Below are 27,223 nucleotides of genomic sequence, written 5' to 3'. Positions count from 1 at the left end.
GACATACTTTTGTTTAGTTCAAACAGAGCTACCTCAGTTTAGAGAGAGAGATCATGTTACAGACAACCCTTTAGCAGTACTGATTTTGGGAAAGCTTCTTTGAGGGTACATTTGCTGTAAAAGGTATCAAGCTCTCTGGTTCCTTTGTGCAGCTTGGAGGCCATGTTGCAAACAGTTCATAAATCCGGTCTCCAGTAAAGAGACTTCTTTGCAAATTTGTGTTTCTGAGTTTGACATTGACAACCCTATTGAATCAGTCAGGAGGTTCTTCATAGGTGCTTGTGTGCAGGTGGGAAGAGAGGGATAGAGCTGCAGAATGGGCAGCTCAGACTTGCCCAGAGTTAAGTCAGGGAACAAACTTCTACGAGGTCTCCTGTTGAGGTACCTTCCCCAGCCCTCTTCTCCCTTCCAAACTGGCATTCATGATGTAGGGAGGCTCTGAGCTGGTTTGGTTGAGGTCCCCTCGCATCGTTGAAAGATCTGTTCTGGCACTTGCATCTGTGTTTGGGGGAGTAATTGAGATTCTGTGCTCCCTCTTCATGCAATGCAAACAGCTCTCTAATTAAAAGGCAGTTGGTGTGGAGCAGCAACAGGGGAGAAGCTGCATTTACCTCTCCAATTGTTCTCATGCAGTTAATTTTCTTTCCTTTTATGCTTTGTCCTTGTGCGGATTTGTTTCCAGTCTTACATGAGGCATCAAAGAACAGCAGACAGTGTAAATTGGGCTGTTGGATTTAAGGTCATTTTTTTTTTCCAGGAGGCTTTAAGGTTTTTTAGGCTCCCACTAGATCCCACCCCTGGCTTCCCTTGGGCAGTGGAGCAACAAGAAATAACCACCTTCCTCCTGTAAGGCAAACTAATGAGACCACTTCAAAATCTTACCCAAACGTGGTCCTTTCTGTGGATGCAAAATCCACCCACTGCTGCCTCTGTTGAATTCCAAAGTGTGGGTGTGCTGGATCAGATCCCTTCTTTGCAATCTCACTCCAGCTCTGTCAATGGCCTCTCTAATCCTGCAGGCACAGTTTCTGTGTGACAAGAGGCTGACAGTGTAAATCTAAGATTGTCACAGGAGCAAAGATGCCAGGTGACTTGGGCAGTAGCACCTTGAAAAGCTTCATGGAAACCAGTGTTTTCATATGGAGGGTGGTTTTCTGTATGTATTTGCTCTGGTATTGAGAGAAGCATTTGGATTAAAAGTTCAGGAATTGTTCTGCAATTTATTACAGAGTTACACAAAGAAAGCAAACTGAGCATGAGAAGAGTGTTTATTTGTTTGTTTCTTGATCACCAGTTCAATCTGTGCTGCTGAAGGCGAAAAAGCATCCCTGTCCAATTGATTTCTGGACCATATGAACTGTATTGGTCATCATTTTCCAGATGTCAGACGTTTTCTCAAGTTTTATGATGGGATTACACTTGCTGCCCATCTTCAAAAATGAGTTAGTGGAAAGCTAAATCCCATCTTCCAAGTGTGCTCTTTCTCATCCCACAAATAGATCTTGATTTGAAGAGTTCCCTCTCATCTTTTCTCCTTTAGCACTTTCTTTCAAGAAGGCAAGGGAAATTTGCACGGGTTCCATGATCATCTCCTTGATGGAGCTAAGCCATTGATTCATCAGGGAGTTGGCACCGTGTGATACTCGAGTAGAGAGAGAGCAGTGAAGTAAAGTAGGTTACAGGCAAACATGCCCAACAAACTGGTGTCCATCCCCCACCACAGAGCACTCTGCTCATTTTGTGTAATAAGAGAAAAGAGATTAAAACAGCTGCAAAAAGAACCAGTTTCTGAAAAGGTAAATAAAATTGTTAGCTTGTTAAGCTTATTAACTCTAGCTTAGTTCATTGGGGGATTTCTTGTCAGCTTCAATAGGAAACTGAAAACAAGTACTGAATAAATTCTGTGGCGCCTTGCACATGAAAGGCTTTGAAAGCACTTCAGTAATCTGGGATATCAGCAGTGGCTCCTCTCCCTGCTGACTTGCAGCTGTTGGAGGCAAGTTGTGCTCTTGCTAAGCTTGCCGAGCCCAGCTGGGGGAATTTCACAAGTGTCCAGGGTGATATGTGCCATGTGACAGCCTGGAGCTGGGGAAGAACTTGGAATTTAAATGCCAGTCCTGATGTCAGGCTCCTAAATAAATACTGGTGGAAAGTTTTTCTTGGCCAGATTGAAGCCTCTGTCCATCCTGTCAGCTGAGTAAAATTCCTCAGTTTGTTTCCCCCATGGATTGTCATTTTTCCCTCTAACAGCAGCGGCACCAAGAGAACGCAGAAGCAGTTTAGGAATGCATCTTCCAAAGTGCTCTTGAAAGGAGGAAGATTTATTGGTAAGGAGTGGTGGCAAGCTGAGGGAAGAGGACAGGAATATTTATTCAACTATCATGGGTCTAAAGGGCTTTTGAGAGCTTGCAGGATGTTTCAGAGGAAAGGTGCACCATATGTAAGGGCTGGATTCTGGAATCATCCCTTTTTCAGGCACCGATAGCATTGAACTGTGTAGAAACACCTTCATCACAGTTGCAGGGCTCAGCCTTTGATGTGCTTGAGTCCTTTGGGAATCTCTGTAAAATATGAGAATTACACTAGTGGTGCCTTCTCTTTGACTATGTCCTTTCCAGATCCTGACTGCGTGTGCAGCTGTGAATGGAACATGGAATTGTCCACTTGTTACAGCGAGGTGTTCACTCCCAAGGGAGCAGCTCTAATGGATTTTTTTTTGAGTGAAAGCTGCAGGCAGTTCTGGATGATGCCAGGTGAATTGTGCTGGGGTTTATAGCAGGTTATTTTTTTTCCCCAGCAGGCAGCAGTGACAGGTTGTGTATAAATGGAGGGGTATCATTTATCCTCATCTGAAGGGGGTGCAAATCACCAACACAGGCAGCAGCTCACTATAAATACAACAAATTGCCAAAGCTTTGGTGCTGCTGTTAAGGACTTCCCATAGGCCCACAGCAGGGGAGGAAAGGATGGTGAAAAAGCAGTTTTTGTTTGGTTTTGGAGGCCAGGTTCTTTCCTGATTCTGCCGTAAGAGTTGTTACGGAGTACACCGTGTCCTGCTGGCTCATGCAGTCCTACAGGAGGGCTCTCACCTCCTTCCTGGAGTTCCTATTAAAACTTTATTTTGAACCCTGAGGCAGTTAAAGCACTAGGGTGTTAGGAGGAGCACCCATAGCAAGGAGGATGGTCCGTATGTGTTGGTCAGTAAGGGGCTGCACTGGTGTGAAAAGAAGCTGCACTGTTCAAGATGCAGTTTCACTTGCAGTGAAATATCAGCCTCCCTGCGCACATTCCCTTCTGTGCTCTGCACAGTGACTGGCCACAAGATCTTTCAGCATCTGGGCTTTGTCTCATCCAATTCTGCTTTTGCCTTCAGTTGGTCTCTCTTCCTCTGGTATGGTGCTAACATCACATCAGTGCCAGTACACCACATCAGCTGCTGAGGGGGGACTGATGGCAATCCCAGTGAATAATGCTGCCTTTTCCTTTGTGACTCTTGGGATTGATTTTTTTTTTTCTGCTTTGCACATGGGTTTTCATCTCTGCCTGTGAGCTATTTAATTGCAAATCTACATCTGTACTAATTCTTCCTGCTTTCCAGGTAAAGCAGCTCTGTAGAGTGTCAGTGCCCTGCGAGGTGTCATTCTGCTGTCGAGGGACCTGCTGAACCAACCCATAACTGTGAAAGGGGAGGCTTTCATCTCTGCAGCATCACAACCAAACCAAGCCTCACCTCCTCGAGGTGCTGTTTGTGCAGCAGGCTGTGGATCTCCTGACTAAAACATCATTTGGTTCCCTGGTTTCCCAACTGCTGCGTTGGAATGACCAGAGTTCCTCTCTGCAAACTCAGCTCTCTTGCTTTAGGAGGGCTGGGGTGTCACCACATCGTGACAAGATGCAGCCCCATGTACCAAGGTGCAGCTCATTGTGGTCTAAATAAGTTCTGCAGAAGGAGGAAGACAAGGAAGATTGAACTGAGCTGCCTCAAGGACTTATTTTCTAAAATCTTAATTCAGTACTTCTGTCTCTGTTAAACTTTGGTCATTGTTAAGCAGATCACATGTTTAAAAAAAAATCAAGAAGTATTTTTGGGCCTTAGAGATGTGATGTAGGACTTTGGGTGGTAAAAATGTAAGCCATGCTGAAATGCCACACTATGTTTGGTGTAGAGTTTTGAAGGCTAGGGGTGAGAGGTTGACTCATGTAGAAAATTTTCTAGACTTGCTACTGATTTTTTTTATTTTTATTTTTTTTAACAATAATTGCACTAAGCTTTCATGATGACACTCTCATTGTCCCAAGGAGCTCTGATCAGATCAACTTCAATAAATGAGACCACTGGGAAATAGGAAGAATCAGGCATACTCTAAACTATAGCAGTCTTGGATTAAAGAAGATATATTTTTGTAATTTTCTGCCCTTCCACAGGGAGTAAAATCAGTGTTTTGTACTGTCCTGTGCTGACTGTAACTTGTCTACAATTCATCTAGATTACCTTTTTTCTAAGCAAAGTAAGTCCTCATGTGGAATGATTGGATTGCAGAGAGAACATGTCTTATTTTTCATGGAAGCTTCATGTAAGTAATCTTACTCTCTATCAAACTGGAAGTTTTCCCTTACTACCTGCTTGACAAAGCTCACTTAACTCAAGGATGCATTTTTAACCGTTGGTTTCTGCTGTGCTTTATGCTGCAGAGGTCAGAGCTGTGGGACGACACTGTGGGAATGAGATTGCTGCCTCTGGATGAATGGGGTTTAGGAGACCGCAGGCATGGACACTTTCCAGGCCAGCAGGAGAAAGGGCAAACCCAACTGGGTTAGTTTCTTTACTTTGTGGTTTCCCTTTAAAGTAACCACTGATGCAGTTCAGACTTTACTGTTTACTGCACCCCATAACACCTTTTATTTTGGGTTTTTAAGCTGGCTGGAACCTTGCTTTTCCTGGGGAACGCATCTTTTCCAGTTGTTTTAGGATTGTCCCACTGTTTGCTTGACCCTCATGCGGTTACAATCCCTCACAGAGACTGCAGAGCTTCTGGCAAAGCACCAGCCTTGCAGCCGGCTGCCAGTGTTGGGATTTTTATTTTTTTTATAGCCCTATTGGGATTTGAAGCTTGCTGAGAACACCAAACTGCCTTGTCATGATACCACGACCTGTGCCAGTTCTGTGTGGCTCCCCTGGCTCCCCTGGGCCCTTCAGTCAGTAAAAGGAGGTGAAGGGGAATTTTTTTTTTTCCTTTCCAGTAGCCTGGTGCTTTCATCCCAGCAGCTCCCATACCACAGCTTGATTCCCCTAGCTGTGACTCAGCAAAAGCTCTGCAGACAGCCAGCTCAGCCTGGATGGAAAAATCCCACAGCAGACTGTTGTGTTAATATTAGTCATCAAGGCAATATAAAATGCTCTGTGATTTTCATTCATGGAATGAGTTTGAGTCATTCCGTGCCACTGTTACTAAGCAATATTTGACATGTCAGCTGCGAGGTGAGGATGGGCAGGGCAGGTTGTGTTCTGGCTGGCAGGAATTGCAGGGACCAGAGGGTGGAAAGATGCTGCTGGTTGAGATGAGATCTGGGGCTCTTTCCCCGCCTTGGTGAAACAAGTTTCAGACTTAGGCTGGATGCTTCAGAAGGAAATACCATGTCTCTTCAGGACTGCAAGACTTTGAAGACTGGGAATTGAACTTCTTGGGCAGACCAAGCCCTTTTGAAGTCGGAGAAGTGGCGATGCTGAGAGGAGAGAGGAAGGTTAAAAGCTTCTGTTGGCGTGTGTGGAAGGACGGGGTAGGTGAGGTGGCTGCCCTGTCTGTGCAGGCACCATGGCAACATGTTCATGTCCACTCTCCTGCCACGCTCATTAAACTGAGCATTAGGCACTCTGAGAGTGGTGGACAGGGAATGAAACAATCTCTGTGCACAAAAGAAAGGCAAGACCAAGTTACGTAGGAGAGAGATGAGAGGAAAACGTGCATGAAGGGCACTTCTCCCTTCTGAGGGCGAGTCAGTTCTTGAAATTGGGAGTTTTTGCAGCAACTTCAGGCCACCTGCTGAGTTAGGCTGGCAAAGGCCATCTGCTCCCCTTGCTTGTGGCTAAAAAAATCCCTTCATTTTCACAACATGGCAAATTTCAGTGCTGGACAGGGACCAGGTATTTAAGATGTTGAAGATGGAGGTGCTCAACTGCCATTGGGATGCTCTGGCTCCTCAGAGAGGTCCCAAACTGTGTGCCATAAGCTAAAAAATGCTTATAGGGAAGCAGCAGCTGCTTGGTGGAAATAAAAGGACAACCTGACCAGTTGCTCACAGTCATGAAAATAACACGAATGCTTTGTTTGATACTCAGTTGCTGTTGCAAATGTGAGGCAATGTTTACCTCTACAAAACTTGCTGTATGTGATTTAAAGTGTCTGGTTAAACATTCTATAGCTATATTTAGTTAAGATTTTAAGAGCACTTGATGTGACTCATCTAATAATATATATATATGAATATTTTTTTAATAGTAGAAGTCAGTTTAAAACATAGTTTTAATAATTTGAACTGTTTAGTTCAGGTAGTTCTAGGAGTTCATCTGAGAAGAAATAGCCATTAACCACTACATGAGTGTTTTACCTTAATGTTCTGTGTATCTTACAATGCAGATTTAATTTGATTGTGAGTGTAAAGTGTCTTAGTATCTGCTGCTATTTTGTGTTGCATAGTCAAACTTGCTTTGTTCAAGAGCATTTTTAAAGGCGTATTTTTTTGTTACAGAAAATGAAAACAGAAATGTTATTACAGCTGTCTGCCCGTAGCTCACTCACTGCTTACAGAATCTACCGACTCATAGCAGAGGCAAAACAAAGCAAGTGAATGAGAAGCTTTTCCATTTGTGCATGCTGTGCTGAGGAGGGAAAACCCTGTACAGAATTGCAGCTGCTTTACTCAACCACAGCCCTGTCACCAGAGATTACACTTGAGAAGCCAGAAGTCAGCGTGCCACGCTTGCCTGCAGAACCAAGTGCACAGATAGCTTTGTATTTCCATTTTTTTCCCTGGAAGTTGCAGAGATGACTGCAAACACTTGCACACTAACTTTGTGCTATCCTAATGTGCTTACCCTTAAGCCCAAACTGACTTGTAGGAGTCTACAGGCACTAATTAATTCAAACACTTAGTTCATAACTGTTCCCTCTAACTCCATGTACGTGGTATAATCTCTGCAGACCAGCGGGCTGTGGTTTTTGTTAAGTATTTTTTCTTCTGTTAGATGAGTTTCTGCTGCTGCAGTTTGTGTGTGAGGAGGTATCAGGACCATGTGTTCAGTTTTGTGCAATTGCTTGAACTTTTTTTTGAAAAGGAATTTGTTGTTGTGACCAAAGCTTCTTTTTAAGGAAAAATTGGTAAGATGGGTTTGAATGGACTTCTCATGTTTCAGTAGAAACTGCCATCATTAAACATGTTCTTGAAATCCCCCTGTGTTGTGTTGTTTAAGGTAGGAATGGGAAAGGAACTGTTGCTTTTTGGAATTTGGTGGATGTGAGAGCACCTGTCTGATTCCTCATTAGAGGCCTGTAGGTCCCTTTGTCCCATGACTTTGAACCAGAGCCTGTTAAGGAGGAAGCATGGTAGAGGAATGTGTTAAATCACACCCAGTGCCCATGAGCCATCAAGAAGCTGGGCTTACATCTGAGTTAAAAAGGCAAACCCCTCTGCAATAGGAAGAGGATCTCAGTGCCTTCGAATACAACCATGGTACCTTGGAGCCCACAATCTGTAGGTCTGTTGTCCCAGACTCCATTGATGGAGCCAGGCCACATCCACTCCCTGGGGTGGCCAGGTCACACCCCAGCTATTCAGGAGACTTTCTTCCACTTCAGTCTTGCTTCATCAAGTTCCCCATCTCTGAAACAGTTTTGCCTTGAGGCTTTCAGGGCATGGCAAAATGCTGAAGTGCTACAGATAAAGATCAGGGCAGTCTGAGGCTGCTTGTTTGTTTTACATGTTTTTTACAGTACCCCAGGACTGTTTTCCTCCTGCACTATGGAGTGCAGACACTCCTGGCCCCTGGAGCAGCTACAGGACAGACTGATCCAGCACCCTGGGCATGGATCAGCTCTGCCTCTCTCCTCTGCCTCGTACCACTTGATTTCTCTGCCTTGATGTCTTCATCTCTTCAGGAGTAGTCTAAGAGTAATTCAGTGCTGCAGACAACAGGCAGATGCTGTCCAGCCTGTGCCTTTTAAATTATGTCCTGACAGCAAAGTAAAGCTCAATCTAATTCAAAATACCCAACAAAATGCTGTCAGGCATTTTGAGCCAGCTGTTGAGCAGCAAAGCTGGTTTGTGTAGGAAGTTCGAAGACTTCTCAAGGTGAGCCCCAACACTGTGGCTAAACAGAACAGGCTGCTCTTGGCCCAGGCTGCAGGAGTGAGGATGCCATGAAACAAAAGGCAGCAGCTGCAATTGCTGAGTGTACTCACCTTTCTGATGAGGTCTCAAGTGGAAGATGAGCAAATGACCAAAATCTGACGTAAATTGTTACCTAAGTACGAGCTGAAGAGCTGGGTTTGATGAATATGATTGCAGCTGGGGCTGTGGGTGGAAAGGGCAAAGCTCAGCTTAGCCCTCTCTGAATTTTGACGTGGGGAAGCCCAAAACTACAACAGGCAAGGAATAGATCCCAATAAAGGGTTGTTTCTCCAATACTTAGGAGAGTTCTGCATGGGCCGGAGTACGACACATCTTCTCCTCTCCTGTGGGTGGGTGGCTGCTACCACCCTCGTACAAGCTGCTGCTCTTATCAGCAGGTCTGTGCACAAGTGTGAGGTTAACTGAATGGAGCTAATTCACATTTATAACCCTGGAAAAGGGAGCGTGTGTCTTCCCTGTGCCTCAGTGTCAGTGATCTTTGGATGCTTTGGTACTGATAACTGCAAAATTGTCAGCGATGTGTGGCAAGTGCTGTCAGAGAGAGGGATCTTAACACCAAGATGATTGGAATTATGCCTGACAACAAGCTCTATTAAGAGTATGAAGCAGAAATAGCTCTAATTGCTTAAGACCGAGTAGTCTGTAACTAGGCTGCACAAAAACATCACTGAAGGTAGTTTCATCTCCCTATGAGCTGGCAATTACCAATTTTGAAGAGGCCAGAAACTGTAGCTTTGGTTTCAGACAGACCTCCACTCCTCTGAGCTCAGCCAGCGGAGCTCCAGGTTGGCTCAACTTCTCCAGTGACTGTTTGCTCATGGGAGGTTAAATGAGCCAAATACAACTCAAAACAGCACTTCTAATTCATGGAAAACAGCTCTTCAGCTCAAGAAAGCAGCATGGAAGTGGTGGCCATTGCTTTTAAAGCTAAGAAGCAAAGGGTCTTAAAAAATCCAGAGGCAGTTTTTGTTGGCTTAAGAGACAAAGGTGGTTTCTAGGCTTTTCTTTCCCTTCCTGTTGGTATCTCATAAACCAACACGTTCACTCACTTCCCTCTGCATTGGGGGACCAGCAGCACAGGGACCAGCTCCCCCCACCTCCTGGAGGAGAACCTGCCTGGGCTGCTGAAAGGAAGAAGAAGGCCAGGTCCTGAGGAGCTTAAACAGCTGCTTCAAAGCTTCAACCAGCATGTTTAATCTCTATTTTGGAAGAGATTACAATCTTAATTACCAGCCTTCAAAGGCTGCCAGCCCTGGCTGGAGAACATACTCCTGGCTGTTGCCTGTTGCTGCCCACTCCATCCCTCCCAGTGATGGAGGGAACCCACTGATCTGAATGTGAAACAAGGACTCAGATTCCCTGGCCAGGGTTTCAGCTCTGTAGTGTGCAGATGGGGCACTGTTGGTTTGAAAGATGAGGAGGGATAAAGATTAGATGACCTACTTCGCACTTCAGCCAGTATAATTTATTTTAAGGTTTTTCTATGAAGGGTAACACATATCTGCTTAAACCTCTTCCTGACTCCTCTGGGCTTCTTACACTGGCTCTTTCTAGACAATTTAATGTACATGGTATTCTGGCCTAGCAACAGTTTAGTACCAGATACCTGCCCAGGATCTTTACCAATTCCAAAAGCAAAATGAGCTCGTTTGAACATCTCTGACCTGTGCTGGGCAGCACAGGACATCCTTGGAGACTCCTCTGCCAAATCTGAATGCCAGTGAAATAACTGTGGCACAATTCCCTCTTACACACATAGGTGGGAGAGAGACTCATTCGGGGCTATAGTGTTACAGAAGCCAAACTCTCTCCTCCAGACTCACTGGCCCTGCTGACAGTGAATCCTCAGCTTCGAGTTTCAAACGTGCATTTCTTGCCAGGGAACAAGTATGTTAAAGGGACACAAAGGGGCCTGGGCTTGATGTGTCTGGTCCTCATGAGCTCTTATGCCAGCCCAGAATAATCAGTGCACTGCTGCTGAGCAAAAATAAACTCTTTGTCATCAGTTCCTTGAGGCATCACTTCTAAATCCTTTGCCTCCCCCAGCTCTTCCCCCCTCCACAAGTTTCCAGACTGTCTGTGCCTCGATACAAACATATTTAGCTGAAGAGAAGCTCTTCTTTATGGACACTTTTCTCTTCCTCTGCCCTCAATTCATAAAGGTTCAAGCTCAGGTCAAGAACATTTGACATTTCCCCACTTCATTTCTGCCTGACTGTCAGCAGAGTCGTCTCAGTAGCTCCTTTTGGACAGTGTCTGAAATTACCTGGCTCTCTCCATCTCCTCACATAAGGACTTCTACAGTATCCCAGTGGCATCAAGATGATTTTCAGGTAAACAATAAAAACCAGTTTGTTTAGGCAATATCTCCTGTTTCCTTTAATCTATATGATAATTTTTTGGGGGGGGTCAGACCAGTTCTTGCTGATGGTGCAGCAACGCTTTCAGAGCTCAGCAGTGAAGGTGGTGGTCCTTGTCCTTCTTCTCCTCCTGCCCCTTTTTGCCATCCAGCTTCCTCTGATATTTCTGCCACTGAATTCCCAGTTACCTGACTTTCACCCCCAGTTTCTGTGCGTTACCTGCAGGTACAGATTAGGAAAGCCCTTGTGGATAAACCTGTGGCAAAGGAGAAATAAGTCTGTTTATTTTGGACTAACAAGGCAAAACGTTGCTGCAACAATCTGCTGATGAGGATGGGTCTTGCTAGAAAGGCAGGCATTATCCAGGACACTGCTGAGAAACTCAGGAGCCGCCATTTCCCATGTCTCAATGGGAAACTCAATGAACAAGCACACACCCCCACAGAACTGGGTGATCTTTAAGGTCCCTTTCAACCCCTACCATTCCATGATTCAGGGTTCCAGTCTGAGCTCTTATAGATAAGAGGCAAAACTATTTAAAAACCATTAGCATTCCTGAAGCTTGCTAAGCTTAAATAAAACAATAGTACTGCTCAGGATGCTCACAGACAGGGCGAGGTTCTTGCTGAAGAACTTCTGTTTAATGAGCTGTTCAAATGAACAACTTTGTCCCTCTGCATATACATAATATTTTTAAAATCACATATTTGCAGCACGTTGTTTGCTGCTGTTCAAGGAAAAAAATGATTTGCTTTTAACATAATCACTATCAGAAATAAGTTATTCAGCATTTACTGCTTGGAAGTTAAAAAGGGAATCTAAATTTCTTTTTAGTTCCTTCCTCTTTTTTATAATAGATATACAAGCTGCAGGGCACACTTTTATGCTCCTGTAGCCAAGATTTTGTAGAATTGACTAATAATCTATTTTGCATATTTATAAACACTTTATTATTTATTAATGGCGCATTTCAGGAGTAAATTTATAATCCTGCCATGCGATCACAGCCTTTCAGAGAAAAATGGTTGCTCGTGTCAAAGAGCTGGAAATTAGAGCTGGCGTAACAAAGAAATGAGTGAGAATATCTCATTAGTGTGAGAGCAAACAGGCAAGAGCCTCTCTGAGAATGAATACACTCGCAAGGTGCACGCACGTAGATGTCAAATACAGAGCACAGCACTCAAAACATATCAGTTCCTGCTCTGTTTGCTCTAAACCCACAAGAACATAGCACAGCTCCTCAGTCATGTAAAAGCACTGGTCCAACAAGCCCCCTGCCCACTCTCCAAGTTGCCATAACTGCCCTCAGCCACTCCACCTCCAGGTATTTTAAGCTTCAGCGTTTTGAACAGTCCTGATGTCCTCCAAGGTGGATTCAAGCCTAAAGACCAGATAGAGGTGTCCCATCACCTCCCCATATCCCACGCTGCTACTGCTGGAAGTCACAGACCACTCACCCATTTTCAATATCAAAGCTGGATGTTTCAGGCATCCCCCCTCCACCCCAGAGCATCACCAGGCCACTCAGAGATAGGTGCCAGGAGCAAACAAGCACATGTACACATATGGTTTCTGATACCACCATTTTTTCATCTAAAGATATAAACAAAACATCTTCTGTGTACTCAGAAAAAAACCTCTGCGCTCCTTTTTCTACCTTACTTGTCACTGGAAAGCCCCTGGAGATCAATCCATCCTTGCCAAGAGTGCAGAACTCTGCTGGTCTCAACAAGCATTTGGATAATGAACCACCTCCTAAACACTTTGTGCCACTTGCAGTGATAGCTCCATTTGTGCCCTTTATCACTTAATGGTCTTGACTCTCCCTCATGAGTAAAGGTAAAGCTGCTCCTTTCACCTCAGCTGCACCTGTCAGACCCAGGTGGAGGAGGCAGCCCAGTGAAGAAGGCACAAGGCTACAGATCCAAAACAGAGTTGGCAGCTTGTGTAAAGGCGTAGCTGTAGGATGAATGTTTCCTTATTATCCAGATTCACCAAATCACAGTCCTTTAAGTGCAAGGATGCTGAGGCTGCTCCAGTGGCACCATGGCCATGCTTCCCCTGGGGCACTGGGGCAAGGAGCCATTTTTGGAACCTGTGTGTCTAGAACTTCACAATACAAACCCTCCCACAGTTTCAGTGCTGTTGCATGCATTTCCTACCTCTAGGTGATGCTTTCTCCTGGCTCCTTCCAGCCATAAAATGAATGACACTTGCTTCAGGGGTTATTCAGCCGTTTAACTGCGTGACTGGGCTTGGCATCACTGCCCACGGCACGGCCGGCTGGCTCCACGTGAGATGGGCTTGCAGCTTGTGCCAACCTGGGCAGCCTGAGCCACAGGAAAGACCTCTCAGAGCTCCATCCCTTAACCAGGGCTTCACAAGTCAAACATCACCACCCTGCACAGAGGGCTGCACAAGCTTAATCTCCCACAAACTTCGTGTCAGAAGCCTGGGAACTGCATCTGTCTCTTCAATCCAAAGCTGGCAAGCAGGGAGCGCGTAGAGAGGTCTCTCTTGGTAAGGGAGAGGTGATTAATGAGTCTGGCTCGTTAAAAGCTTGGAAAGAGAACTGAGGAGACCTGCCAGGCTCTTCAGCAGCAGAACAGGCAGCCGGGCACGAGGTGGGTCTGCTCCCATCACGGGGGGGCTGCTGTGCAATTTGCCCTGCGCCGGAGGCATCAAGGCGCTGCCGCTGCTCCGGGGCAAAAAGCCTCTGAAAGGTGATGTTTTCTCTGCTCATTTCGTTTTATTTTTCTGAAAGGAACTCGGAGCATTTGGAGTTTTCTTTGATAGGGTTTTTCAGAGGAAGTGGAGCAAACCGGCTGTGCCTTGCCTTCTGACGGGGAGCAGGTGGGGAAGAACAGAAGTGGAGGAGAGAAGGTGAATGGAGCCACGGTTTGGCAGCGTTACCCGAGTGTAGCAGCATGTCATTAATGCCGTATAATTGTTCCCTGCACCTCGAATAATGTGAAAAGCATTAGCAATAATAGCAGCTTCATTATGTTCCTGTTTTGATGTGCTGTCTAAAAAGCTGAAATCTGAGGAAGGACATGAGGAACTCGGAATTTTAGGCTTCCTTTGGCATTTCAGTTTTGTGCAGAACCTGAGAATACTTCAATGAAGCCTATTAAGGTCTAACACAAATGTGTGCAAGCAGAGGAAACCTGCATGCAGATCACAAATATCTAGTTTTTAGCAGGTAGGGAGTTAGTCAGTAGTTTTGTTGCTGTGCCGAGCTTTTGTACACCATGTCTTTGACCCTCCCAAAAAAGCATGAGCTGCTAGGTCAGAGACCAAGAGCTCTTGATAGGAGCTACCTTCATTTAGCACAGGGCAAGACAGATCCTGTTGGCTTAGTAGCATTGTTGGGATGGAGTTAGGAGGTACAGGGGGCACAACATGGCTTCAAGCACTGGGGCAACAATTTGTTCCTGCTGCCATGGCTGTTGTGGAGATCAGCTCAGACCCTGCCACTGCACACTTAACATGGCCAATACATTAAATCATCTGGCTCGGTGGCTCCATCTCTGCCCCCATCACACTCCACTGGCTGGCTCTTGTCACTGGAGTGTTTGGAAATGTGGTGTGGCACCTCTGAGCACCCAGGGGCTGTCACAGCTTGGTGTCATTCAGCCTGCATTAGGCTTCAGTGCCGCGCATACTGACCATGAGTGAGGAAAGGAGGAAGGATTCCTGCCAAAAATAAGCTGGCTCAGCTGTGGCATTGCTGAGACAACACAAAGGTGGATTTTGTGTGCTGCCAGTTCCCAGCCAACAAGCTCTTTTTCATTCTTGGTACATGGGTGTGTTGTTTTTGTTTTCTGACTTTGCCCACCCAGCAGTAAAAAGCCAGAGGGACGGATCCTGCTCCTGCTGCCATCAACACAAATGTGGAGCTTCCCCACAGCTTGCAAGTGTCAGTGCCTCATGCATACAGGACACACTGATTTTCTTTTCAGTCCAATGCAAAGAGGGAAGACAAGCTAAAGAGAGGTTTCAGTGGCAGTGGGGATGGTGGATTGGTGGTTACACAAAAGATATTTAGGTGAGATGCTGGAGTTTGTCATAACTCAACACCCTGTTCTGCCTGAGGCAGCCTGCAATGTTCCCATTGTCAGAGGCCATTTGCCATCACTGCTGCAATGAGTTTTCCTGACAGTTGCTGGGGAGCAAGGACTCACTGAGAAGAAAGAACTTGGTGCAGTAGCAACCCGGAGTGATGGGAGGTGAGAAAATACTCTTCACATAAGGCAAGAGGCCAAGCTGAGATTTCACAGTTTGCTGAGACATGGTCTTTGCCATGACCTACATTCATGCATGATAAATGGGACCCAAACATAAATGAGACATGATGGAAGATCTGGGAAAGGACAGGGGTAGTGTGTGGTTCCCAATAGGGCTCTGAGTGGCTGCGCTGGTTGGAGCCGGTCCCTCGGTGCTGGGATCAGTTCTGCACTAAGTGTGCTGGTCCTAAACCAACCTGGGGTGCCTGACCTGTTTCCCATCAGCTGATAACAAGACGAAAGCAGTGACAAATATGGCTCTCCCTGGGCAGCCTCAGAAAGCTGTTTGGAGGCAAGAAGAGAAGAGGAACATTGATGACAATTTGTCCAATGCACCTCAGTCTTGAAATAAATAGTTCAGTAGAGAATTGAGGCTACTTCTGTTCCTCCAGCTCTTCAAGCCACGCTGTATCCCTGATGCCAGGCTATCCAGGATTTGGAGGCATCCCCTGGGTGGACATAATTTTCCTTTCAGAAAGGAAAGCACATCTAGGCAACCCGGGTGGCTGCTATGAGCTATTACCTGCTGTCCCCAGGGTATGTGAACACCAGGAATGATGTCTTTTTCCACTCATTGTCTCCAGAGTGTATGAGGATGTTCTTTCTTCTCTTTTCCCCCTTTTTTTACCCCATTCCTTTTCCTTCAGATTATTTTGCCTTTTCTTTCATCTTTACCTGGTGGAAGGAGTTACTGATAATAGTCTAAGACAATTTTACATATCCTCCCAAACCTAGGGAATATAACGACATGTGAGGGCTTTTCCTTTTTCCCTGTGCACAAAATCCAGTCAGGATTACTCATATTTTCTCAAGGCTAAAGGTATCCTAGGTGTTGAGGTGACATGATGGATGGAGCGAAGATGAGGTCTGAAAGGATCAGTGAAACTGGCATTTCTGTAAAAGATGGATGAAGAATTCCCTTATTCACAAAAAGTACCTGACAGGTTGCTTTTTTTCCTCACCCATGTGAAGGAAGAAGAAACCTGGAGTGAGAAACCTGCCTCCAGTGAAAACAACAGCAGGACTGCTGCCAATGGCAGCCAAGGCAGAACATTTTTGGGGACACAAAGATGATCCGAGGGCTGAAGCAACTCTCCTACAAAGACACACTGAGAGAGCTGGGGTTGTTAAGGCTGGAGAAGAGAAGGCTCTGTGGAGACTTCATTGTGGCCTTCCAGTACCTAAAGGGGGCTTATAAGAAGAAGAGCGATGTTTTACACAAGCAGATAGTGATAGGACAAGGGGGAATGGCTTTAAAATTAAAGAGGAGAGATTTAATTAGATGTGAGGAAGAAATTCTTCCCTGTGAGGATGGTGAGGCCCTGGCACAGGTTGCCAAGAGAAATTCTGGCTTCCCTCTTCCCTGGTAGTGTTAAAGGTCAGGTTGGACGGGGCTTGGAGCAACCTGGCCTAGTGGAAGGTGTCCCTGCCCATGGCAGGGGGATTGGAACTAGATGATTCCATGATTATTGCTGGAGCTGCCACAGCTGCTGCCTGCCCACGTCTCTGCCAGGGGTGCCGTGAGGTGGGTGTACTTTGCCAGCCCCATTCAACATATTAGAAAGACACCGTATTAGAAAGAAAACAGGAATGATAATATTCATTTTGCTGTCCATCCTTCTGATGTAAGGTGTAAATACAGCTCGTCCAGAGTGAGGAGATGCTTTTGTACAGAGACCTGAGTTTGCTGTTGGCCCGGGCAGGGCATTGCTGTAGCCATGTGTGCAGGACACGGATGGCCTGGGCACCATCTGCTTGGGCATGGTCATAACTTCCCTCCTTGGACATCCAGGCAAAGCAGGGCACTCATGTGTGTATTCCAGATTCAACTTGAAGCTAGGAAACATCAACATTGGCAAAAGGGGCTTATTTGGAGTTGTGAATGTAGGTCATGCTGAAGATCAGCGACCTACATTTCCCAGGTTTGGAACTGCAGAGTAAAGTAACAGTTGTTGAGCCCCACAGCTGTCCTGCTGCTGTCCCTGCCATGGGGGAAACCAACCTCCAAGGTCCAGAACAGAAGGGAGATGGAGTATTTTAGGGAAAACTGAGGTGCGCTGGGCTGGCTTGGAAACACAGTTTGTAAGCCAGTATTGTATTTGTGCTGAAAGGGCTGTGAGCACCTTGGAGTAGCCATGGGGTGTGGAATCAGGGGTGTTGGTGGGATATGTCCATCTCATCCTTTCAGCAACAGTCAAGGCTCAGCACTATGGGAAAAGTTAAAAGTCTTGCCCTAGGCAAGCAGGTTGTCTTTATCACAACAAAGAAGTGAACCAGGATCTCTCCCTCGGGAGCATGAAATGATGAGTCCTGCTCCCCTCTCTGAATCACAGCTCTGTGTTTCCCTCCCACCTGTTGCCTCCAGGCCCATGTTCTGCCCTGCTGCTGCTCCTGCCACTCCTCGGGCTCTCAGGCACCCAAAAGCCAAAACACTGGCTTGAAATGGTTTGAAAAGATCTCAAATGAGGCTTGTTTGTTTATTCATTAGTACTTTGTTGTGTTTTATGTAATATTGTCTCCTAATTAACTGAGCATCTCAGTGGACAGATATTTACACACTACTCTGCACATCCTGACACCTGTAAGGTCTTTAGTTTGGGGTTTGGAAGTGGCAAATGAGCATGGACTCAGACTCAGGAGCTGGAGCTGCAGAAAAAAACCACTCTTTGAAGGTACAGGAGGCTCAAAGGAGGATCATGGTCTTTGCAGAGGTGTGCTCAGGTTGTAAGGGCATCACATGAGAGCCAGAGCTACCATACCTGGTCCAAACACATCCTCCTGGGTACGTGTTTGATGCTGGAGAGCCAGACATGCTGGATTTCAGGCTGTGTGGAGGTCAGGAGCCAGGGCACAAACAGTCTCCTGGCAGGTTTGGGCAATTAGCAGCCCTTTTTGAGTCCCCAGCAGCGTGTGTGCTGCAACCTCTGTGCAACCTGTTTAGTCTCATCCAGCTTTTCAGCACTTGCAATTGCCAAAGCCTTAGCAGGGGATCAAGTGTTAGATCCCCTGTTCACCTGCCTTGACGTTAACTGAAGAATTATTAGTATAATAAACATTTAGCTTGTTTTTTTAAGCCTCGGTGTAGAACATTTTGTAGAATTTGACTGCAAATCCGAACCCTGTGGCTTTTGTCAAAATACTAAATACTGAATTCTCCGCTTGCCTCCCTTCTGACATCATTAATGATAATAATCATCCCCCACAGCTGCTAATCCTCTTTGCAAAACGCTCTGCCGAGAGCTGGGATGAGTCTCCTCTGCCCAGCACATTCTGCAGTCATTTGTATCCATTCGATATGACCATGGAAACGACCTGGTGGGACTTCAAACTGATGTAAATGACCATGGAAGATGGAGGCCAGCAGAGACAAGCACACACTGACCAGGGATGGCTTAACCAGTTAGTGAAGTTTAGTGGCCTTGGAGTGGCTGCTGTCCTTCAGCATGGAGTCAGCCGTGACTCGCTCTTCATGTGAGGAAAATCATGGCAGAAGGCAGAGTAAGGATCATTCTTGAATCCTTTCTCAAGGATTCAGACATCCTAACTTGATTTTATTTTTAACCAGGGCAAAATCTAGTCCAGTCTCTGTGTTGGAAACACACCCAAGCAAACAGAACCTGCAGGTGATTAGCCTGACCCCCTGCCTGAGAAACCGATTTATTTTTCACATCTATCTTCTCTTGATGTGCAGGCGTTAAGTCTCAGCTCACTTCATGTCCCTCTTTAAAATCACTTCTGAAGTGATGGGTCCCCTCAGACTAACACTAAAGGGATGATTGTAGTATCTCTGGGACAGCCTTTGCCATGGGCTCACATTCATCAAGCACCAGTTATGGTGCAAATTCAGCCTCACAAGAGAATGGCAAGACCTCAAATACTCCCTTGTATAGCGGTAACAGGGAGCTTTTATTTAATGCTCTCCAGCAATCTGTCTCTGAGAGCTTTAACAAGGTGGGCTACTCTTTCTCTCCTCCTTTGAAAAATCAAGAGCTGCAGAACAGACAGTAAATTATGTCCTCAAGTTTGCACATTTTAAGGGCTGCCTGGTACCATGAAGAAAATAATTCCCATTAAATACACTTCTGATGAAATTTTCAATTCTGGGTGCTTGAAGTTTTCCATGGGAACAACATGATTTTTGCAGATGTTCTTGATTGAGAAAAAACAAATCACATCAAGATGACCCTACCAGCAAATTCCAGGCATGTTAATCCAATCTGTGAGGTGTCTCATGGAACCCACAGCCCCACAGAGAAGCAGAGGAGCACCAGGGTATGTTAGATTCAAATTGTGATATCAGTGGGGCATTTCATCAACAATTTCATCAACACGGGTGGATGTTGAACAGGCTGGAAGTTTTTAGTAATTCCTAATCCCACCCTCAATGTGTATTTGTGTCACTTTCTCTTCTGTGAACTTTGTGGCTTTTGTCTTCATTCCTCAAATAAGCAAATGCTGAGACGCTGCAATGGGAATGCTCTTCTCCTGCCTGGTGGGTGGGGTGGGATTAAAGTGGCAGAGGGTTGGAGCACATGGATTTTCCTGCTCTAAAAAAGAGCAAATTTGTGCCCTGTCTCAGAGTTCTGAGCTTCCCACTTGCTCAGCTTTATGGTAACTATTGAGGTGTCCAAAGGGAAATAGCTTTTCCTTGCGATCTGTAGAAGATTACTAGTCTGGGTCCTCCAGCCTTTCCCGTTTTCTCCCTCCTGGTTTATCACAGCCCTGAGACAAGGTCTACAAGACTCATTTTTCTTTTTTGAAATGCCTCGTGGTCCTTTCACCAGCACGTTGTAAAACCTTATCGTAAATAATTAAAACTACAGCTGTCAAAATAAACGGCTGAAGTCCATTTTGGCAATGCTGTGAAATATTATCCTACCGGGGAAGGGGGGAGGGGGTTGGATTTTTGCTGGCAGCCTGAGCCTGGCAGTGCCCTGTAATCAGCAATGAGTTTCTCAGTCATTAGTTCAAATTAGAGCAGCTCTGATGACAAGTCGATGGCAACTCCAATGGCTGAGAAAGGTGCAGACTGACCCTTATCACAAGCAGAGCAGAATGGTTTATTTTGTCCCGATTTCTGAACAGGGGAAGGGCACAAAGCAGTTGTGTAACTCTGGGTAATGGATGGGTTGGCAAGCAGGGGGTCTGGGGCCAGCAGTGAGCACGTGGCTCTGGTCAGAGAGGCAGAAATTTCATCAGGAGCCAGCAAACTCCTGGGATCTGGAGAGCCTGCAACCTCCACGTGCTCTGCAGATCATGGTCCCTCAGTGCCCTTTCTTTAGACTTCCTTTCAGATCCACCTTTTCTTCATTGCCTGCCTCCAAAACAGAGCTAGGGAGACATTTTTCCTGCAAGCAAATACATGTTGAGCTGGACAAACAGAGTGATGTAATGTGTGCAGGCAGGGTTTGCAATGTGAGCATCCAGCTTAAACATGGCAGGACTAGATGGAGTATCAGTTTTCATTTGGGTCTTGCTGAAAACTGCTGGGGGGGGTCTCTGGCTTTTAAGGTCTCTACTCCCAGAAGTACAGCAGCAAGAAAAAGCTCTTAAGATCTCCTGAACCTCTGGTTTCTCTCCCACCCATCAGGCTCACCCCGAGGAGGATTTCCTACCTGGTAATTAAAAGTGAAGGTCCTGATCCAGGAGCTGCAGCCAAGGAGGAGACAAAAGTAAGATAGGAGAGGGAGTGGGATATGAGATCCAGGTGAAAGCTGAGCTTTTCAGGGACGGGAAAGAGGGATGCTGTGAGCTTGCATAGCTTTTTTTCACAGGTCATGTGGTATGTGGGGGTTTTTGAAGTCACAGCTCTTGAACCTGAGATTATTTGGGATGCTCAGCTTTAACAAACACAACAAAAGCTGTGAGTTTCTAGTCCTCATGTTTAGAGGGGAAAAGCTTGAAAAGAGACCCTGAGAACATAGCAAAATTAAAAATAGATAGCATACAAAAAGATTCCCACAGGTATTACTCCAACAGAAAGTTATTTGGGATGAAGATTGAACTTTGGATTTATCAGCTTGAGCATTTGTACTTATTTTTTAGGACAGAGAAGCAAATGGCAGGAGTCTTTGATGGGTGTTTACCATGTCCTCCTGCCTCTACCCTGGGATGTGATGACCCATCTGGGATGGAAGTGAATGTCCCCAGGTCTTCTGATCCCCCAGGTCTGGCAGAGGCTGGGACTGTCTGCCACACCTCTCTGTCCAGCTGCTGCCACATGGAAAGGATCTTTTGGTATGATAAAAGGATCAGACCAGAGATCCAGGAGCCAGGAAACTTGGAGTTTGTCCCTGCCACTAACCTTGCTGCCTGATCTGCATTGGGTCACTCAGACCAAACCACCCTGACCCTGTAACACCAAAACATTCTGTGCTGCACTTGGACAAATGGTTTGTAGAAATACAGAGCACCCACTGTCACTGCACACCAAGCTGTATTTTGAAGTGCTGGCATTTAGCTTTGGAGATGACAGCAAACCCCTCTGTGGCTCTGTTTTCCTTCTCTGAGGAGTGCAGATAATGGCATTGGCTCATCGTCACAAATTGCATTGAGCCCTTTGTCCAAGGTGGGAGGGGATGTTTTTCAAAGAGCCTCAGGCATTTGGAAGCGTAAGTCCTGGTGAAAATCACTTTGCAATTAGTCTTATATGATTTTTCAAATTATTATTTCCCTGCCGGAGGGTGAGGTCTCATTCCTTGCACAGAGCTACTGCTTTTGTTTCGGAGCAGGAGCTTTTGCTTGCAAAGGTTTTTCCCACTTCCTACCCAGCTGCTAAACAAGCCTTTCTCCAGGTCCTGCAGACCTGAGGCTGGACCCCCATGTCATGGCTCCTGTACCCTCATGGAACTGACCTCTGGGCACTGCTGGTGCTGCTGCCCTCTCAGCCAGGAACATCCCAAATCACTGTTGCTCTCAGATTTCTGTCCCTTCACAGATCTGGCTGAACCCTTTCAGGTGGCTTTTAAATGCCACCTCCCCTGGGACTTGTTAAAGTGCTTCATCAGTGCCCATCTTCCTCTGCAGGGATGACCTTTAACTCATCTGCTGTTGCTACCTGACTTGGATCACCTCAGAAGAAAGGTTGCCATGGCGATTTCATATTCAGCTCAGCCAAAAAAACACAGCTTCTGTATCTTATTAAATGCTGCCTTTTGAGGACTCTACACATGGAGAGATAAGGCCAGGGGTTGCCTGAGTTGGCTGTGGCCAGGAGTTTGGTCACTGGGAGTTTCCCCACCAGCCAGCAGAGCTGTTCCTTACCCCTTTGCCAAGCCCACTGGGTTGTTTTGATTTTTTTTTTCCCCTGTTAGGGTATAAGCTGGGGGTTTGAAGCCATTAGCAGTGCTATGAAAACACTCCTCTGCCAAATGTCAATCTGCCTTTTCAAGGGGATTTTTCACTGCTCTAATCTAAACTGTGCTGTCAAATGTCAGGAGCGGATGTTTAATGAGGACCTGTTGGAAGCCCTAATTGGATGGGTATTCAATGGGCTTCTTTTTTTTTTGTTTTTGTTTTATCCTTGGGACTCTGTTTTCACAGAGATCCTCGTTAAATTTTAGAAGCTAATCTCCGTTTAAACTACAAGCTCAGGGAACCCTGGTCCTTGGGGGCTACTGGGAGCCACGGCTGCTGTGGGCTTTCACTGAATTTGTCTGGAAGGCAGAGAGAAAACCAATCCAGGATGTTTCTGCTGGAGCAACAAGGACCATTTTTGGCACATAGGCAGTTTTTTTCTTGCAAAAAGCATGGAGAAAACAGTCTAAAGGCACCACAGTTGTGGAAGAGATGGAGAAAGAGCCCAGGAATGCTGGGGTGATTGGCCAAGGGTCCCCTTCTCTGCTGAGAATGTGAACACACACAGGCACGAGGAAGGGGACCAGCTCACAGACATGTCCACTGCATTTACCTCCAGGTGGATTGGCCACCCCAGCAGTAGGCAGCAGAACCCTGATCCCTTCCAAGGCCATGAACCACACCAAACTCTCCTAATCCCTTAAAACCAGCCAGAGACAATGCCTGCACGCCCTGCAGCCACCTCTCCAGGCCTCATTAACTCCCTTCCATCCTGCACCAGCATTTCCCTGCTGTCTCCTCTGGCGGAGGCAACAGGTGCTGTATCATCTTGGAAATTATAGCTGAAACCCCTGTGAGCCAACCAAAGGTCATCCCAGCCCAAATCCAACATTCTCCTCATCCCACCTCCTGGCATGTGATCCTGCTCCCCATCCTTGGCATGCACCACGTTGTTGGCAGCCAGATGTACCTGATTTGGAAACAGCCGCTCGGCAGATCCCTGTGGCAGCATGGAAACACCCCCTGCACTTTATTGTCTGTGTGCCACGTGCTTCCTAACAGGAGAACCTTTCCCAAAGGGTTTATTTCTCCATGTGAACTCAGTGTCTTGAATGTCTTTACACAAACAATCATTCTTTGATTTTCTTCCCTCCCCCCCGCCTTCAAAACAATTTATAATGGATGATTGTTAAAACATCCTGGTTTCCTGGATGTCGTGGTTTTATTACATTTTTAGTTAAAATCTTGGGAAGACCATAAAAGACACATCACAGACGCAAGTGTTTCAATATCCCATTTCACATTAAGCACCCATAAATACCCACACATCCCTTCAGCATCCCCCTGCCCTCTTTGCCCTGCATCACACTCAGGGCTCCACGCCTTTAACAGATCCTTTGGTTTGGAACTGGCTCCTATTCCAACACACATGTAACACCTTCTCTCCATCTCTAATTGCCTTTCATTTCACACATGCAATTACCAAAATGACCTCGTCCAAAAATAAACCACAGAATGTTCAGAGCTGCCTGGCTCCTCAGGCGGTTTTCAGCCAAGAAATTTGTTCCCTCTTGGTCTCTCCTGGGAAGCCCAGGAAGAGACTGGCGTGCTTGTAAATCTGCCCCTTCCATAAAATCCTGAGAAAAGATGCCGTGAAGCCCGCACTTGAGGCAGGTGAGACGCACAGGTTCCAAATCATAACGCCTACCCAGTCATTTCTAGGCATTTGTTATGGTGTCTTAAGTCAGCAACCTCAACAACTCCCCTGGTCTCCAGCCAGGAATAAAAGTGCTGAAGGAAACCAGGCTGCGGTAATTTCCCCAAACCCCAGAGCTAACAGGCATGGTAATTAATTAATTTAGTGGAGAGAGGTTTTTTTTCTGCTATGAGCTCTCCCAGGGGCTGCCACAAAAGCCCACCTCCTTGGCGGTCATCCCATGGCTTTAATCATGTGTCCCACACAATTCTGCTGGGGGATTCGGCAGCAGTTCTTCCATCGTGGTGCCTGAGATTCAGCCTCTGAGGCCCATCCTTTGAAGCAGAAATGTGACCTTCTGAAGAGATGGATGCTGATGGGCTCAGTGGAAGCTGCCTCTTGATTTCAGTGAGGTCAGGATGAGTCCCACCACACGCTGGCTTCTTGATGCAAGAAACAGCACAGCATGTGAGGGCTTGGAGTCTTTTGGGGCTAATTATTTGTTTTAAAGAAAAGAAAACATTCAAGTCCAGCGCTTGCGGTTAATATAGAGCTTGTAGGAGCAAAGTTCATTTTCCCTAGAGTTGTTTTAGTTATGGAAGAACTTCAAGAATTCTTTCTGCAGCTTCCTTGAATTTGTCATTGAAGGTTTCCTGAATTATGCCTGCAAACCTCTTTAAATCTGATCACAGATGGAGCATAAATGCCATGTTATTGAAGTTGAAGGACACAGCTTACTTTCTGGGGAATAAAACATTGCAGGAAGCTGATACAGAATCACTGGGATGGTTTTTGTTTTGTTTTCTTTTAAACATGTTTCCTTCAAAGCTTCCATCCACAACACAATACTCACCCACCCCCATAACTAATTCATTATTTTACAGCACGTAAAATCAAACAGGAGACAAATGACTGTTGTTTAGTGCCATTAGTTTCAATGGCTTTACACAATATTTGAGTCATTGGCTCGTCTATTGCTTTGGAGGAATCCCAAATCTGGATGAATCTACGTGCATTATAAACCATCCATGGGGCGAGGCCAGGCCTGCCTAACAGATGGAGGTCCATATGCTTTGGCTCTGCACCCATATGGAACACTAATATGCAGTCCAGGAATAGAGCATGCCTCTTCTCCTCTTCCCCAGTGATCTCCAATCCAAAGTCATTTCCAGACACAAGCCGAGTTAAGCAAGTTCGTCTGGAACCTGTGCAGTAAGACACCACAAGACTGATAGTCCAAGCATAATGTTTTCCTTGCTCTGTGGTTCCTGCAGAAGCCTAAATTGCAACATTTTCTAGAAAGTGGCATGTCAGGCTTTCCAGAGCACTAGTTAAAAACCCCATTACGCTGCTCTAATGTGCTTTAAACTTTGCTGCCTGGGTGTGCTGGTTTAAAAGTTAACCAGCAAGGCAAAATGAACTCAATTCAAAAGAGAGATTTATAAGTCAGAATAACAATTTATTAAAATAATGCAATAAGTACAATTATACAGACAGACAATTGGTTTTAATCCACAAAACCCAAATGTACAAACCCAGCACCCTGGGGTATGAACAAAAGTGGTGTACCTTGGCCCACCCCCCGAGTCCAAAGCAAAGGGAGAGGGAATAAACCTGCTGGTGGGAGAGCTGCTGCAGTCTGGTCAGAAGTGGTGATTGCAGTCCAGTCGAGGGTGGTGGTCTCAGCCTGGTTGGGAGCAGCGGTGGTCTGCTGTCTTCCTCTGGGTCCCACGAGAGAGAGCCCCAAGGCTCTGAAACTCCCAGTTATATACTCTCCAGTTCAGGCGGGAGTGCTCAGTCCCTCCCTCAGAGTAGGGAATTCCATAAAAGGGCATGCGGATGCTCAGTCCCTCTTCCATAAAAGGGTATTAGAGCAGGGAATTCCATATAAGGATATCAGAGCGGGGAATTCCATAAAAGGGTACAGGAACATCTTCCCACCTTGCAGGCCTCTACTGACAGCAGTTTTTGGGAAATGGCATGGAGGCTATAGAATACACAGTTTTGGGTTACACCCATCCAGGGATGAATTGGTCCCAGCCGTTCTAACCAGGACACTGGGTCACCCAAGAACACCGAGGGCTTCATCGACCCTCACTGGAGGAGTTTCTCCAGGCAGCCAAACCAGCAAACAGCTGAGGGTATTTTACAATGCCTGGGAGGTTTTGTTTCCTGGAGGCACAGGATTAGTATCAGATGGCCTGCCACCATCTCAGCACAGGGGGACTTAGCTTTTATTGCTGGCAGGATTCCTCCGGCCTCGCCGCCGGTTTGTTCTGGCCAGGCACTTCCAGGGGGGACACCATTCCCGACTGCTTTTCAGCATTCAAGGACAGTGTTTTTCCTGGTGCCTAATCTGGTGCTCAAACTCTGTGTTTTTCTCATGGGTACAACACAACAGATGCAGCTCAGTTCTGTTTTGAGGACGTGAACAGCAAATTCAGTGCCTGCACTGTGCAGTCTTCCAGGTGTTTGGTGTCTCCCTTAGGATGGCATCTCCCTGACTATTTCTGGGGTATGTCCTCCTCCTGCCTGTGCTTCTTTAGGGTGTTGGAGACGGTTGAGGATTCCTATGCTAACTAAGCAGGAGATATTTCCATCCGTGCTGTTGCTTCACGCACAAGTTCATGAGAGCACAACAGTGGGAAGGTCCGTGAGTGCTGATCCTGATTCTTGCAAAGGCACCTGTGGAATTGCTTGGAGATGATGTTAAGCAGCCAAATGCATCTGCCTTCAGCTGGGCTGTAAATGAAATTGGCATGTGATGGATTAGACTTGATGAACAGGATTCATCAAACATTCCCAGCTGGAAAAGGAGCTTATTGCTGAATTGCTAATTGATGTTGCTAATACTGGGAAAGAAGCCCATCCTCTTGGGAGGAGGATGATTTTTTTGGGTATCGTTCAGACCTCTATCCAAGGTCTTTCTCAGTAATTTCTTTGCAGACATGGGTGATGTGCAACCACCTGGGGGGCAGAAAAAAGGCATGGAGTCCATTCCCTGCTGGTGGTGGCCTGTCCAACTTGGAGCTTAAGCTGGGAGTGCTGTGGTATCCACAGTGGATATGGCCCAATCTGGAGCTTGGACATGAGCCATCCCATGACAGTACTGGAGTTGCAGAGGAGATTTACCGGCTTGTGGGTGCTCAGTTGTTTTCTCGGGGAAAAATAAGATTAAG

General features: G+C 46.2%; 1 protein-coding gene across 1 annotated transcript in view; it reads left to right on the top strand.

Moving 5' to 3' along the window:
- FAM174B (family with sequence similarity 174 member B) overlaps window positions 1-21,535 on the top strand; it is a 74,046-nt gene extending 52,511 nt beyond the window's left edge. Inside the window, 2 exon segments of the mRNA XM_027688519.1 lie at window positions 20,643-20,724; window positions 21,098-21,535. Coding sequence (XP_027544320.1) covers window positions 20,643-20,724; window positions 21,098-21,127 — 112 coding nt within the window. The 3' untranslated portion in view covers window positions 21,128-21,535.
- The last annotated feature ends 5,688 nt before the right edge of the window (window positions 21,536-27,223 follow it).

Source organism: Neopelma chrysocephalum, unplaced genomic scaffold (genome assembly GCF_003984885.1).
Source record: "Neopelma chrysocephalum unplaced genomic scaffold, ASM398488v2 Primary Assembly neopelma1_75, whole genome shotgun sequence".
NCBI classification, from domain to species: domain Eukaryota; kingdom Metazoa; phylum Chordata; class Aves; order Passeriformes; family Pipridae; genus Neopelma; species Neopelma chrysocephalum.
This window is presented reverse-complemented; position numbering and strand designations above follow the sequence as displayed.